At 50.5% G+C, this 14,445-nt stretch overlaps 1 protein-coding gene across 20 annotated transcripts; it reads left to right on the top strand.

The window, feature by feature from the left end:
- Window positions 1-6,597: 6,597 nt before the first annotated feature.
- Window positions 6,598-13,108, top strand: TTC24 (tetratricopeptide repeat domain 24). 20 transcript variants are annotated; one of them, XM_065544539.2, is made up of 10 exons: window positions 6,605-7,325; window positions 7,486-7,689; window positions 8,298-8,426; window positions 8,592-8,704; window positions 9,032-9,100; window positions 10,388-10,485; window positions 10,629-10,735; window positions 11,215-11,328; window positions 11,450-11,546; window positions 11,968-12,300. In XM_065544539.2, exons 1-10 carry the CDS (start codon window positions 6,620-6,622, stop codon window positions 12,047-12,049), a joined length of 1,719 nt encoding a protein of 572 aa, XP_065400611.1. In that variant the 5' UTR covers window positions 6,605-6,619; the 3' UTR covers window positions 12,050-12,300. The 20 variants fall into 20 exon arrangements, 6 of the variants coding, with proteins under 6 accessions (XP_065400611.1, XP_065400610.1, XP_073896878.1 ...); XM_065544538.2 differs by having other exon boundaries at window positions 9,029-9,100; XR_012435242.1 differs by lacking the exon at window positions 8,592-8,704.
- Window positions 13,109-14,445: the final 1,337 nt, after the last annotated feature.

Genomic DNA, 14,445 nt, shown 5'->3' with positions numbered 1-14,445 from the left:
TCCCAGTGGAATCAGGGCTTGAAATAGAAGTTGAGTAGAATTTCCTCCACACCAGAGTTATGGACCAACAAACATATAGTGTTTACTATATGATAGGTTCTATATTTAGCATCATCTTACAAGAACTGTCTTATTTAATCTTTACAGTACAGATTAGAAACTGAGGCTTAGAAAGGTCACACAGCTAATAATGGGTAGAGACTAGAGCTAAATGCAGATAGTTGCACTCCAAGCTTGAGTTTTTGTTGTTGTTGTTGTTGTTGTTTTCTGAGACAAAGTCTCAATCCGTTACTCAGGCTGGAGTGCATTGGCACGATTTCGGCTCACTGAAACCTCCACCTCCTGAGTTCAAGCAATTCTCCTGCCTCAGCCTCCCAAGTAGCTGCGATTACAGGTGCCCACTACCATGCCTGGCTAATTTTTTTGTATTTCTAGTAGAGACGGGGTTTCACCATGTTGGCCAGGCTGGTCTCAAACTCCTGACCTCAGGTGATCTGCCTGCCTCAGCCTCCCAAAGTGCTGGGGTTACAGGCATGAGCCACCACGCCTGGCCCCAAGCTTGAGTTTTTAACCACTATATACTATACCACCTCCAAGGCATGAGACTGCAGTACAAAGGGTATACTAGAGGAGGATTTCAAAGGTAGAATCAACAGGCTGGGATTGAGAGCCAGAGAAGGAGTCAAGAATGAACGGCTCCTAGGTTTCTGGTTTAGAGACTGGGTTGTTGGTCTACTATTAACACTGAGAACACGGGAAGGGTACAGTTAGGGAAATGTGAGTTTCACTTGGACAGGTTACATCTACAGGTATACATTTAGAAATTATCAGTTCATCAGTGGTGTTAAAATCACAGGAGTCAGTGAAATGTTCTTAGAAGAGTATATAAAGTAAGAAGAGAAAATAGCAAAGGGCAGCACGTTGGGGGACACTAGCATTTAAGAGGCAGACAGAGGGCCCAGCAAAGGAGATGCAAATGGAATTTTCAGAGAAGGAAAGAGAGAGCCAGGAGACAGAACGTTATGGAAGCCAGGTGAAAAAAAGAGTGCAAGGATGTGGTGGATACAGAAAGGAATCAAACAAGAAAATGATTCAGAAATGGTTGCTGGATAATTGGGAGGTCATTGGAGCCTTGGTGAGAACAGTTTCAGTCCCTGCCCTCTCCCTAAATCATCCTCCCTTCTTAAGGGAAGCCTACTGAGTGAAGGACAAACTGAGCTGCATGTTTGGCCCTGATCAGGCTGTGGTAGCATCTCGAAGGCCCAGCTGTCTGCAGAAGCTGCGGACAGCTGGGTTAGCCTGCCTTGGGCATGGGACTCAGGACACACCACCCCAAAATATGACTGTAGGAAACTGTAATATGCCACCTCAAACTATACTTCTTTGGCATATTTTGAGCACGTTATTCTGAGAAACTGCAGACACAGGAGTAGCTCTGAAAAGTTGTCCTTTCATAAAAGAAATTTATATCTGTAAAGGAAATCTACATTAGTAAAGTATCTGTATCAGGGAGAGGGCTGCTCTGAGATAACTTTTGTTTGTCCTAGCCAGACAACCTCTGTTCACCATGCACTTGCTCCCCTCACCCTCCAATAACTTGGATCAATACCACCCCTGAGATGTCCCAACCTCTATTCCTTTCTGTAGCTGGGGATGCTATATAAACGTCTATCATCTGACCTTTCTTTGAGTCTCATGTGTTATAGGACTCCTGTGTATATGCACATACAGTCATGAGCCTCATAACAATGTTTTGGTCAACAACAAATCACATATACAATGGTGGTGCCATAAGATTATAAGAGATCTAAAATATTCCTATCACCTAGTGATGTTGTAGCCACCCTAACATCTTAGTACAACATGTCACTCACATGTTTGTGGTGATGCTGGTGTAAACAGACCTACCGTGCTGCCAGTCATATATATATGTATAGTAATGTCCTAGGCTGGATATGGTGGCTCATGCCTGTAATCCTAGCACTTTGGAGGCTCATGCAGGAGGATTACTTGAGCCCAGGAGTTCAAGGCCAGCCTGGACAACATAGTGAGACCCTGTCTCTACACGAAAAAAAATTTTTTAAGTTAGCTGGGCATGGTGGCACATGCCTGTAGTCCCAGCTAGTCAGGAGGCTAATAGGAAGGATTACTTGAGCCCAGGAGGCCAAGGATGCAGTGAGTTGTGATTTCACCACTGCACTCCAGCCTGAGTGACAGAGAGAGACTCTGTCTCAAAAAACAAAAACATAAACAAAAAATGGTAATGTCCTAGGCCTTCACGTTCACTCACCACTCACTCACTAACTTGTCCAGAGCAACTTCCAGTTCTGCAAGTTCCACTCATGGTGAGTGCCCTATACGGGTGTACCATTTTAAATCTCCTTTTTTTTTTTTTTTGAGACAGGGTCTCCCTTTGTCACCCAGGCTGGAGTGCAGTGGTGTGATCTCGGCTCCCTGCAACCTCCGCCTCGTGGGTTCAAGCAATTCTCCCGCTTCAACCTCCCCAGTCGCTGGGATTACAGGTGTGTGCCACCACGTGCAGCTAATTCTTGTATTTTTAGTAGAGACAGGGTTTCACCATGTTGGCCAGGCTAGTCTCGAACTCCTGGCCTCAAGTGATCCACTCACCTCAGCCTCCCAAAGTTCTGGGATTACAGGTGTGAGCAACTGCACCCCACTTAAATCTCTTATACCATCTATTTAGGGTACTTCTTCTGTTTAGATATGTTTAGATACACAAATATCATTGAATGATATTTGGTGACAGTATTCAGGAGAGCAACATGCTGTACAGGTTTGTGGCCTAGGAGCAATAGACTATACCAGAGAGCCTGGGTGTGTAGTAGGCTACACCATCTAAGTTTGTGTAAGTACACTCTATGATGTTTGCACAACGATAAAATCACATAACGATGCATTTCTCAGAACATATCCCTGTTGCTAAGCAAAGCATGACTGTAATTAAAATGGTTTTTCTCCTGCTAATCTGTCTTATGTCAATTTAATTTGTAGCCCAGCCATAGAATCTAGAAAGGTAGAGAGAAGCCATTTTTTCACTCTGCCACAGCACCATCTGTAGCACCCAGCACTAGGCCTGCACATAGCAGGCATTTAGCAAAGGCTGCAGGCCAAATGCAGGTGAGCCCCATCACTTCATAATTTTGTTTCTGGCAAAGCCCTCTTTACTTAAAAGAGGACTTTCCCTAGGCAGTGAGGACGTTTGCTTTCTGATGCAGGCCCCCCTTGGTGAGTTAGGGCATTATATTCCCATCGTCCTGGGGCCTGCTGTCCTCTCATTAAGCAGAAACTGTAGGTTGCAGATCAGTGGAGTTGGAAAAAGGAGTCTGGGGGGAGTCTCTTCTGATCTCCAGGAGTTTCCTATCAACCTTTCACCCTGTTCCCAAATGTGAAACCACCACACAGAAGCACAGTATGTGAGAGAGAGAGAGAGTGTGTGTGTGTGTGTGTGAGAGTGTGTGTGTGTGTGTGTGAGAGAGAGAGAGAGTGTGTGTGTGTGTGTGTGTGTGTGTGTGTGTGTGTGTGAGAGAGAGAGAGAGAGAGAGAGAGAGAGAGAGAGAGAGAGAGAGAGAGAGAGAGAGTTCACTTCCAGGACAGCTCAAGCCCCATTAAAGCTTGCTATCACAGGTCAGGCCAGGTGCAGTCTGTAATCCCAGCACTTTGGGAGGCCAAGGCAGGACAATCATTTGAGCTCAGGAGTTTGAGACCATCCTGGGTAACATATCAAAACCCCATCTCTACAATAATAATAATCATAATAATAATAATTAGCCAGGTGTGGTGGCACATGCCTGTGGTCCCAGCTACTCAGGAGGCTGAGGTGAGAGGATCACTTGAGCCCAGGAGGTAGAGGCTGCAGTAAGCTATGATCATCTATGCACTTCAGCCTAGATGACAGAGCAAGACTCTGTCTCAAAAAAAAAACACACACACACAAAAAAAAACCCAAAAAAACTTGCAATCACACAGTGTAGTGGAAGGGACCCTAGGTTACTCACCTTGAATCAAAAAACCTAGAGTTGGCCGGGCGCAGTGGCTCACGCCTGCAATCCTAGCACTTTGGGAGGCAGAGGCAGGCAGATCACCTGAGGTTAGGAGTTCAAGACCAGCCTGGCCAACATGGTGAAACCCAGTCTCTACAAAAATACAAAAATTAACCAGGTGTATGGCAGGCACCTGTAATCCCAGCTACTTGGGAGGCTGAGGCAGGAGAACCACTTGAACCCAGGAGGCAGAGGTTGCAGTGAGCCGAGATCGCGCCACTGCACTCCAACCTAGGCGACACGGCAAGACTCTGTCTCAAAAAAAAAAAAAAGAAAAGAAAAATACCGGGCACGGTGGCTCATGCCTGTAATCCCAGCACTTTGGGAGACTGAGGCAGCTGGATCACTTGAGGTCAGGAGTTTGAGACCAGCCTGGCCAACATGATGAAACCCCATCTCTACTAAAAATACAAAAATGAGCTGGTCTTGGTGGCGTGCAACTGTAACCCCAGCTACACGGGAGGCTGAGGCAGGAGAATCACTTGAGCCCGGAAGGCGGAGGTTGCAGTGAGCCGAGATGGTGCCACTGAACTCCAGCCTGGGTGATAGAGACTCCGTCTCAAAAAAAACCTAGTCTAACCCCAGCTACATGACTGCTCTTTGACCTTAGTTAAGTCACATCTGCTGTCTGAGGCTTGGTCCCCTCCTCTGTGAAATGAGGGGATGAAGTAGATGATATCTGGGGGTGTAACTAGTAAGCGCCCCTCTGATGCCTTGATTCATTTCTTGAAGTGAGGGACTTGAGGGTGTGTGTCTGCAGCACTATCGAGGTTTAGCACTAAGATACGGCCCCAGAACTGCCACTCAAATAATTCCCTAGGAGTGGAGGGTGGTACCTGGTTGTCTAGTAACCTCCAGGGCTTTGAGCTAACAGCTAGGGAGGTAACCCAAGCCGGAGGGGCCATTCCAGAGAGACAGCTGCGGAGAAGACCCAAGGAGGTAAGGTGTCCTGCAGTGGGCGTCCCCACACTGCATGGGGGTAGTCAGGAATGCCCTGGAGTGGAAGGCCTTGAAAAGGCAGGATTTCTGGGTGTTCTTAGAAGTGAGGGGAACTTCTTTTAAAAGAGACTGTTTTTCCTCTACCTGCCCCTCCTAAAAAAGGGGGAAAAAGAATAAAATGGGAGGGGTCAAGAGGCCAGGGCCTGGGTCTTTTCCACTCTTCTTTCCGTCTCCTGGGAGGAGAGTTCATGAAAAGCCTTTGCCCTTCGAGGGGAAAGATACTAACAGGATATACAAGCTGATGAGATGCTTGTATTCGGGAGGCTCTGGAGACCAGAGCAGGAGGCTGGGGGCCTGGAACCAGCCAGCAGACAGAAAGCAGAAGAAATGGAGAGAGAGAGCTTCCCCTTGAGCTAGGGAAGGGGCAGTAAATGGATGTTCCATCCCACACCACACTCCTTTTCAGAGAATCCTGCTCTCCTGGAGGCTGGCTCCTTGCCAATTCAGAAGCCTCCTCACCCTAGGGTCCCCAATGCCTAGTGTGGCTCCCAGCACATAGCAGGGACTTACTGAGTGCTTGTTGAACTGACCTAAACTACATCTTGAGATTAGATAGCAGGAGTACCCAGATGATGAGTGGGTGGGTATTAGTAGAGGCACAGTGTGAAGGAGGTTATGGAGGAGAGGCCTGCAAATGTGGTTCCTTCATCTATTTATTTGCATTTTTTTTTTTTTTTTTTTTTTTTTTTTTTTGAGATGGAGTCTCGCTCTGTCACCCAGACTGGAGTGCAATGGCATGATCTCAGCTCACTGCAACCTCCACCTCCCAAGTTCAAGCAATTCTCCTGCCTCAGCCTCCTGGGTAGCTGGGATTACAGGTGTGCACCACCACGCCCGGCTAATTTTTGTATTTTTAGTAGAGACAGGGTTTTGCCATGTTGGCCAGGCTGGTCTCTATCTCTTGACCTCATGATCTGCCCACCTCAGCCTCCCAAAGTGCTGGGATTACAGGTGTGAGCCACCGCACCTGGCCTATTTGTTCATTCCAAAAACATTTGTATGGTGGTAACATATATATAACATACAATTTACCATTTTAATCATTTTAAAATGTGCAGTTCAGTGGCATTAAGTACACTCACATTATTGTGCAATCAACACCACCATCCATCTCCAGAACTTTTTCATCTCCTTCCAAAAACATTTATTGTGAATCTACTATGTGCCAGACCCTGCAAGTTGCTCCAAATTTAGTAGCGGGGGGAAGACAAGAAAGTCATCAACTCTGACCCAGTGTGATAAATGCTATAAAGGACGTAGGCATCAGGTGCTATGGGACCACAGGAGTACCCAGTTGGTTGAGAAGAAGGTGTGTTCTGAAGCAAGCTGTTACTTGACTTGAGTCTTGAAGGAGGACTAAGAATTAGTCAGGACGTTAGAGTGAGAGTGGATATGGTACCCAGTGGGACAGAAGAAACAAAGTGAGAGGTCAGAGAGCAATCCTTGAAACCCTGAGGGTCATGCTAGGGCGGGGTAGAGCTGAATTTCTCGAAGGGGGTCCTGCTCTAGAGGAAGCCAAGGCTGACATACTGATCCCTCTGTTCCCCTCTGTCAGCTCTATGTCTTCCCCCAACCCTGAGGATGTGCCCCAGAGGCCAGAGCCTGAGCCTTCAAGCTCCAATAAGACAAAGAAGAAAAGAAAGTGGCTGCGGCAAGAAGCCAGCATCCAAGCCCTCACCAGGGCTGGCCACGGGGCCCTTCAGGCTGGCCGGAACCATGAAGCCTTGAACAACTTCCAGAGGGCCTTCCTTCTGGCCTCCAAGACCCCACAAACCGGGGACACCCTGGTGCTCCGGGCCTGCGCCTTCAACCTGGGGGCTGCCTATGTGGAGACTGGGGACCCAGCCAGAGGCCTTAAGCTGCTCCTGCAAGCCCACCCTGAAGAGAAGGCACAGGGCAGGCGTCATGGAGACCAGTGTTTCAATGTGGCTTTGGCCTACCATGCCCTTGGCGAGCTGCCTCAAGCTTTGGCCTGGTACCACAGGGCCCTGGGCCACTACCAGCCACAGGGTGACCAGGGAGAAGCCTGGGCAAAAATGGGAGCCTGCTACCAGGCTCTGGGACAGCCTGAGCTAGCAGCCCACTGCCTGCAGGAAGCAAGCCGGGCCTATGTCCAAGAGAGGCAGCTGCAGGCCGCAGCCCTGGCACTGGGGGCTGCGGCAGGATGTATGCTGAAGAGTGGGCGGCATCGGGTAGGGGAAGTTGTACAGGTGCTGGAGAAAAGCCGGAGGCTTGCCGAGAGGAGCACTGAGAGGGGGCTGCTGGGTGAGATCTTTGGGCAGGGAAGGTGTGGGATCTGGGGAGACACAAAGCCTGGTGCTATTCAGAGGGCTGGGTTTGGGGAACCCTGGAGGAGTGGATAGGGGCTGTACCAGCCTTATTTATATCTGGTCCAGCTACCAGTGACCCTGGCTATGCCCTCTAGGGCACCTCTATAATGATCTAGGCCTGGGCTACTGCCAGCTCCGGCTGTTTCCGCTGGCTGTGGAGGCCTTCCTGCAGGCCCTTCCTCTGTGCTGGGTGCCAGGAGAGCAGGCCACAGTGCTAAGAAACCTCGGGATGGCCCACAACGCCCTTGGCAACTATCAGGAAGCTCAGGAGTTTCACCAGAAGGCTGCTGACCTGCACGGTGGGTGCCCGGGGCCGGGGAATGGGACTGGGACTAAGACACTAAGAAGGGTTTCCAAAAGGGGCCCCAAGGCTTAAGGGTGGATGGCCCTTTGGGACCACTTATGGAGCCTGAAAACCCATAACCAGTGGGGGAGAGCTGGAAGTGCAGGAGATGGGACAGTCAGACAGGACAGAGGGTTGTGGGCCCAGAGGCTGAGACCTCAGGGTTGGGAAGGCAGTAGTCGGCAGGGGGAAGGGTACTGGCTGGGAGAGGAGGCCTGAAGTGGAATTCAGCCCCTCTGCTGACTGTTTGTGCGACACTCAGGAATCACTTTCTCTTTCTGAGCTTCAGTTTTCGCATTTATAAAAACAGGGCCATTAATACCTGCCTTGCCTGTATCACAAGGTTGTTGCCTGACTCAAACTAGCCAGGTGGAGGCACTCACACCAGAACTCAGGATGGGTCCAGGCTGGGAGTGGAGGGTTCAGGCCTCTCGGATGCATCTGGAGTGTGCTGGGGCTGGGCACCAGGCCTCCTGGGAGCTCTGTCTTGGTTGCTGGAGGGCGGAGTCCTAATGTCCCAGCAGCCAGAGTCCCCTCTGAGGATGGGGTGGGCTCTGTCCTCAGGCTCTGTGGGGCAGCGGTGGGAGCAGGGCCGGAGCTTTGGCAGCCTGGCCTTTGCATTGAGCCAGCTGGGGGACCACAAGGCTGCCAGAGACAACTACCTGCATGCCCTGCAGGCTGCCCGCGACTCTGGTAAGCGTGAGGGGGTTGGCATGTGACTGGGCCAGCGGGGAGGCTGAGGGTCCTAGGAGCTGGTGGGGAGGCAGATGGAGGGAACTGAGGGTAGAGAGTGCCTCTGAAGGGGCGGGTCAGTGGGGTAGGGAGCCATGAAAGGACCTTCCAGGCTCTCTTTCTCAGGGGACATGAAGGGACAGTGGCAGGCCTGTGAGGGTCTGGGGGCTGCTGCAGCCAGGCTGGGGCAGTATGACCAGGCCTTGAAGTACTATAAGGAAGCACTGGCCCAGTGTCAGGTGAGACCCTGTATCCTGGAATCCACCTCTCCCCTGCTATCCCTCTTCTGGCTGACATTCCTGCCTTCACTCCTTGCCTTCTCCCACAGCATCGGACACACTGTGCGCTAGGTGTTGGGATACTATTGTGAGGAAGAGTCCATCACTGTCTGCAATTCTGGGCAGGTGGTGGCAGGACCCTGGGAAAGGCATGGGGATGGGGTAGAAGAGAGGGGGAAACAAAGTCCCGCTCCCTCCTCCCTTTCCTGCTTCATTCTTCCCCAACCCCCAGAGGACCACAAAGTCCAGGCATTCCCCATTACCCTATTATCACCCTCTCCCCAGAAGGAGCCAGATTCTGTGCGAGAACGGCTGGTGGCGAAGCTGGCAGACACCGTGAGGACGCACTTGGCCCAGGTGGGGCTGGTCACACCCTGGTGAGATGACACCTGAGACAAGGAGATGGGGGTGGAGAGAGGTTACCCAGAGAAGGGCTTGGTGGTAAGCAGAGCCGATGTTCCCTGGGATGCGGCGCGCTTGGCAGCTCATCTGTGTTCATCCGCCTTGAGCCTGCGCATGAGATATGTCACTTTCCAGGAGTGGGAGGTGGGTGTGGGACTGCGGCATGTCTCTAACCCAAGGGCTGATATGTAGGTGATTAAAAATAAATAAATAAATTTAAAGAATCGGTAGACCATGTGTGCAAGGAGGTAGAAAGTTTCAAGTCCGGCCGGGCGCGGTGGCTCAAGCCTGTAATCCCAGCACTTTGGGAGGCCGAGACGGGCGGATCACGAGGTCAGGAGATCGAGACCATCCTGGCTAACACAGTGAAACCCCGTCTCTACTAAAAATACAAGAAAATTAGCCGGGCGAGGTGGCAGGCGCCTGTAGTCCCAGCTACTCGGGAGGCTGAGGCAGGAGAATGGCGTGAACCCGGGGGGGCGGAGCTTGCAGTGAGCCGAGATCGCGCCACTGCACTCCAGCCTGGGGCACAGAGCAAGACTCCGTCTCAAAAAAAAAAAAAAAAAAAAAAAAAAAAAGAAAGAAAGTTTCAAGTCCTTGACTGCAGTTCCCTAATTGGCCACAGGATGGAGATGTGCTCCAAGGAAGTCCCTCTCTCCCGTCTTTAAGTCTCCAGAGTTCATTTCTCTGTGGGTCTCCACCGTGTTACTCCTTCCCTGTCTCTGCTTTAACTTGTTTCTATCTCCGGGTCTCTTTGTATGATTCGTTGACTCTCCAACCGCCTCCTCCTTCACATTTTCAGACAACCCCAGAAAACCTCTTCCCACTCCAGGAATTGAAATTATACTTTAATATTTATATGTATGTAATAGATTTTATGCTCCCGCATTTTAAAGATCACATTTAAAGACACCATATTTAAAATCTGCAAGAAAAATTAAATTGCCTGGTACAGGCAGAGGATTGGATTGAGGGGTCAGAATACCTGGGTCTCAGCCAATGTCTGCCACCTACTTTCTGTGACTTTACCATATCAGGCCCCAGAAGGGATGGGGTGGCCGTTAGACACTGGCCAGGTCTGCTAGTCCCTAAATCTGAATTCAAGCTTGAGAGTTACTAGCAGGGACCTTAATAGAACAAAGAACCTCACCCCAGAATTGTATTATCCGAGACCCTGGCACACACATAGCTGGGATGGCCGTTTTTCTCAGACCTAGTCCCTCTACTCCCCTTCGTTCCCAGACCTCGGCTCCGGGAAGACTCCAGGCTCCAGGTGGGGCCAGCCAGGTGGAGGGGACCCCAGCAAAGGCAGGAAGCAGTGCAGCAGGTGCCCAGCACAGGTGAGGGTGGGAACAGTGCAGCAGGGATGTATGCAGCCTCTGCAGGGTGTTGGGGGCTGTCGCAGTGGGGTAGGACCCCATGCATACCCCCAGGGGACTGGTGTCTCTCTGCCAAGCTGTGCCCTCGTTCCTTGCCCCTACAGATCTTCCAGTGGGTGGGAAGATGAAGAGTTTGAGGAGGGCCACCAGGAGAAAAAAGAGGAGAGGTCGGCAAACGTTCCCATGAGGCCTGGGCCGGGGAGACTGGAGCGTGAGTTGATGTAGAGTATTCCTGGTGGTGCCTCTCCGCACTGCAAATGTGGCACTCCCGCCCCCACCTGCCTGCCTCCACTTCTTACACCCATCCTGCCATCCCGCCTTCCTGTTGTCATTTCTCTGAGGCCTGGCACAACTTCGCACCACCCCTGACCCTGACTATCCCAGTTCACAACTCCCCAACAGCCCTCCCCTGATTTTTGCTTGTCTCTCAAGGCCTGGACCATTTTCCCTGAACCCTTTCTAGAACTGCCTCTTTCTTCCTGCTCTCATGGCTTTCCTAACTTCTAGAACTTTGCATCCTGGACCCCAGGGTTTTGTTGAAAGCCTACTTTGCCCAACACAGCACTGGGCGCTGCTTGTAATCCCCAGCTCACTATTCAATAGCCTCTCCCACAAAGACTTGCAACTCGGGGAGCAGAGTTCCTTGCTACTTATTGAGTTGACCTGAATTTACCGATGTCTCCTTTTCAGTGTGTTTCCTTCCAGGCACAGTGAATCATTCCCACCATCTAGCTTCTGGTTGCCCCATGTTTACCAAGCACTCGCCCTGCAGAGGGACAGTCCTCGGCAAAGCCTCCGTGTATAGTGAGCAGTGCATCCCCTGACACCGCCCCAACTCCTGGTTCTTCTCCAGAGCTTTTTTCCACCATGATAGTTCTTGGTGCAGAGAGGCATGTGATGAATGTGTCTGTCCTTCTCCATCTAGGTCCAGGACCCAGGGCCCATTTTCCATTTGTAGGTCGAGGCCCTCCCAGAGCGGAGTACCCTAGCATCCTGGTACTCAATGGCCCTCAAGTCAATAGGTGGGTCCTTGGGGGAGAGCAGGAGGCCTGGAGAATAGCAAAGAAAGTAGAATATGTGGCTTGGGATGATATTAATGGAACACGACTGCTGTTGAAGTTAGGGGAAGCTGGGATCTCATGCTTGGGATATAGGGCCCCGAGCTCCCCTTTGTCTTTGCCCTTTAGCAATGTGAACAACCCTCACCCAGCTCTGGAAGCCCGGGGTATGCCCTGCTTCCTGAATGGCCTGATGGTAGGCCTCAGTGAAAGACAGGGTGCGAAGGATGGGGGGATATGAAGCTTAAGCCAACTCCCTCCTTCTCTGGAGCCCACCAGCAGAGGTAACGGCCAAATAGGGCAAAGGAAGCCGAAGCCAGGGCAGGCTGCCTCCTGCTGTCTCCCCAGTCACCCCCACTGGCAAGCCCCTCCCTGCCTTTTTCAGGTCATCCAAGTGGCCCAGGGAAAGCCTCAGCAGGAGCTGCCAGAGGAGACCCATGGAGTCAGGCATCTGCACTATCGTGTGACCTCCCCCTGCTGGCCGCAGCCCTCATCGCTGAAGCACCTGCCCAACACGCACATGCTAGGGGGTCCTGGGGACCAAGCCTCTTCCCAGTTGCTCAGCCCTGCAGGGGTGCGGAACACAGTGCAGCTAGTGGACTCCTGAGGATGCTGGGCAAGGGCTTTTTGCAGGCTCGGCCCTGAGAGGTTCTGTTTGTTCTTCCTTGGGATTTTTGGACTCAGTAGGTAAAATAAAAAAAGGAAAATGGATGGCAAATTCCCTTTGTCTTTCTGGATCCAAATCTTAGGATTGCTAGGGACCTGGGAGTTCTAAAAACTGACTTCGTGGTCAAGTAGCTTTGGAGTCACTGACTGTCTCCAGACCTCCATTTTTGCCTGTGGGAAACGAGGATATAATACTACAGAAAAGGCATCTTACCCAACCGATACACCCTACTTCCTCTGTGAAACATAGGGGATGCTGGGCGCAGGCCTAGGCTGTAGCCTGTAGGACAGCTCCTGCCAGCAGCCACAGGAACAATGATGTGATGTAACATGTCCCAAGTACTTAGCTCATGCCCCACCCTATTCTAGGTGCTTGACAAGTGTATTCTCCTCTAATCCTCACAACAAATATATGAGGTGCTATTATCATCCCCTTTCACAAATGAGGAAAATAAGGCACAAAGCTTCAGTAGTCTGAATTCCCAGATCACATAACTAGTAGAGAAGCTGGGAATCACATCCAGGCAGTGAGCACTTTCTAGAATGCTGTGCAGTTCCATTCCCCCAGCTAAGCCCTTGCTTACCCAGAGGCAGTTGTGATTTAATACCAAGTGTGTTTATGCCCATTGTGTGTGTTACTGTAATTCATAATTTAATTAAATACTATATACATTGATGAACAGGCCAGGTGAAATGGCTCATCCCTGTAATCCTAGCACTTTGCGAGGCCAAGGTGGGAGGATTGCCTGAGCCCAGGAGTTTGAGACCACCATGGGCAACATAGTGAGATCCCATGTCGATGTAAAAGAAAATGTATCTTTAAAAAAAAATAAATTGATGAACTGAGAGTGGAAAACAAATCACTGTTTCTATAAAAACTAAGTTGGGGCCGGACGCGGAGGCTCAAGCCTGTAATCCCAGCACTTTGGGAGGCCGAGAAGGGCGGATCACGAGGTCAGGAGATGGAGACCATCCTGGCTAACACGGTGAAACCCTGTCTCTATTGAAAAATACAAAAAACTAGCTGGACGAGGTGGTGGGCACCTGTGGTCCCAGCTACTCGGGAGGCTGAGGCAGGAGAATGGTGTAAACCCGGAAGGCAGAGCTTGCAATGAGCTGAGATCCGGCCACCGCACTCCAGGCTGGGCAACAGAGCGAGACTCCGTCTCAAAAAAAAAAACAAAAAAAAACGACACTAAGTTGGATCCTTAGAAGACTCCACTAAAGTAAGTTACTTTTTCTGTATTATTATTATTCTTTATAATAATATATTTTTCCTCCAGTGATGGAGGAAAAAGTGAGTTTATTTATTTATTTATTGAGACAGGGTCTTGCTCTGTTGCTCAGGCTGTAGTGCAGTGGCACGATCACATCTTACTGCAGCCTCAAACCCCTGGGCTCAAGCAACCTTACCACCTCAGCCTCCTACTAGGACTACAGGTGCACCACCATGCCAGACTAATTAAAAAATACATATATGTATAGAGACAGGGTCTCACTATGTTGCCCAGGCTGGTCTCAAACTCCTGGGCTCAAGCCATCTTCCCACCTTGGCGTCCCAAAGTGTTAGGATTACAGGTGTGAGTCACTGCGCCCAGCCTGAGTGTCACTTTATTTTTTTGTTTGTTTATTTATTTATTTATTTATTTATTTATTTATTGAGATGGAGTCTCACTCTGTCTCCCAGGCTGGAGTGCAATGGCATGATCTCGGCTCATTGCAACCTCCACCTCCCGGGTTCAAGCAATTATCCTACCTCAGCCTCCCGAGTAGCTGGGATTACAGGTGCATGCCACCAAGCCCGGCTAATTTTTGTATTTTCAGTAGAGATAGGGTTTCGCCATGTTGGCCAGGCTGGTCTCAAACTCCTGGCCTCAGGTGATCCTTCTGCCTCGGTCTTCCAAAGTGCTGGGGCTACAGGCGTGAGCCACTGCAGTCGACCTCTGAGTTACTTTAAGAAGCTATTGTGAGCTGGGCATGGTAGCTTATGCCTGTAATCCCAACAGTTTGGGAGGCCAAGGTGGATGCATCACTTGAGGCCAGGAGTTTGAGACCAGCCTGGCCAACATGGTGAAACCCTGTCGGTACTAAAAATGCAAAAAATTAGCTGGGGCGTGGTGGTGCACGCCTGTAATCTCAGCTACTCGGGAGCCTGAAGCAGGATAATTCACTTGAACCTGGAAGGTGGAGGTTGCAG

The sequence above is a fragment of the Macaca fascicularis genome, chromosome 1 (genome assembly GCF_037993035.2).
Source record: "Macaca fascicularis isolate 582-1 chromosome 1, T2T-MFA8v1.1".
Classification (NCBI taxonomy): domain Eukaryota; kingdom Metazoa; phylum Chordata; class Mammalia; order Primates; family Cercopithecidae; genus Macaca; species Macaca fascicularis.
This window is presented reverse-complemented; position numbering and strand designations above follow the sequence as displayed.

What these genes read in the sequence shown, in the direction of transcription:
- TTC24 (XM_065544538.2), top strand. Translation starts at nt 6,620, where the DNA reads ATGTCTTCCCCCAACCCTGAGGATGTGCCCCAGAGGCCAGAGCCTGAG. An exon ending in CACTGAGAGGGGGCTGCTGG is followed by an intron (nt 7,326 to 7,485) that starts GTGAGATCTTTG and finishes TATGCCCTCTAG; the next exon opens with GGCACCTCTATAATGATCTA. An exon ending in CGGCAAAGCCTCCGTGTATA is followed by an intron (nt 11,329 to 11,449) that starts GTGAGCAGTGCA and finishes TTCTCCATCTAG; the next exon opens with GTCCAGGACCCAGGGCCCAT.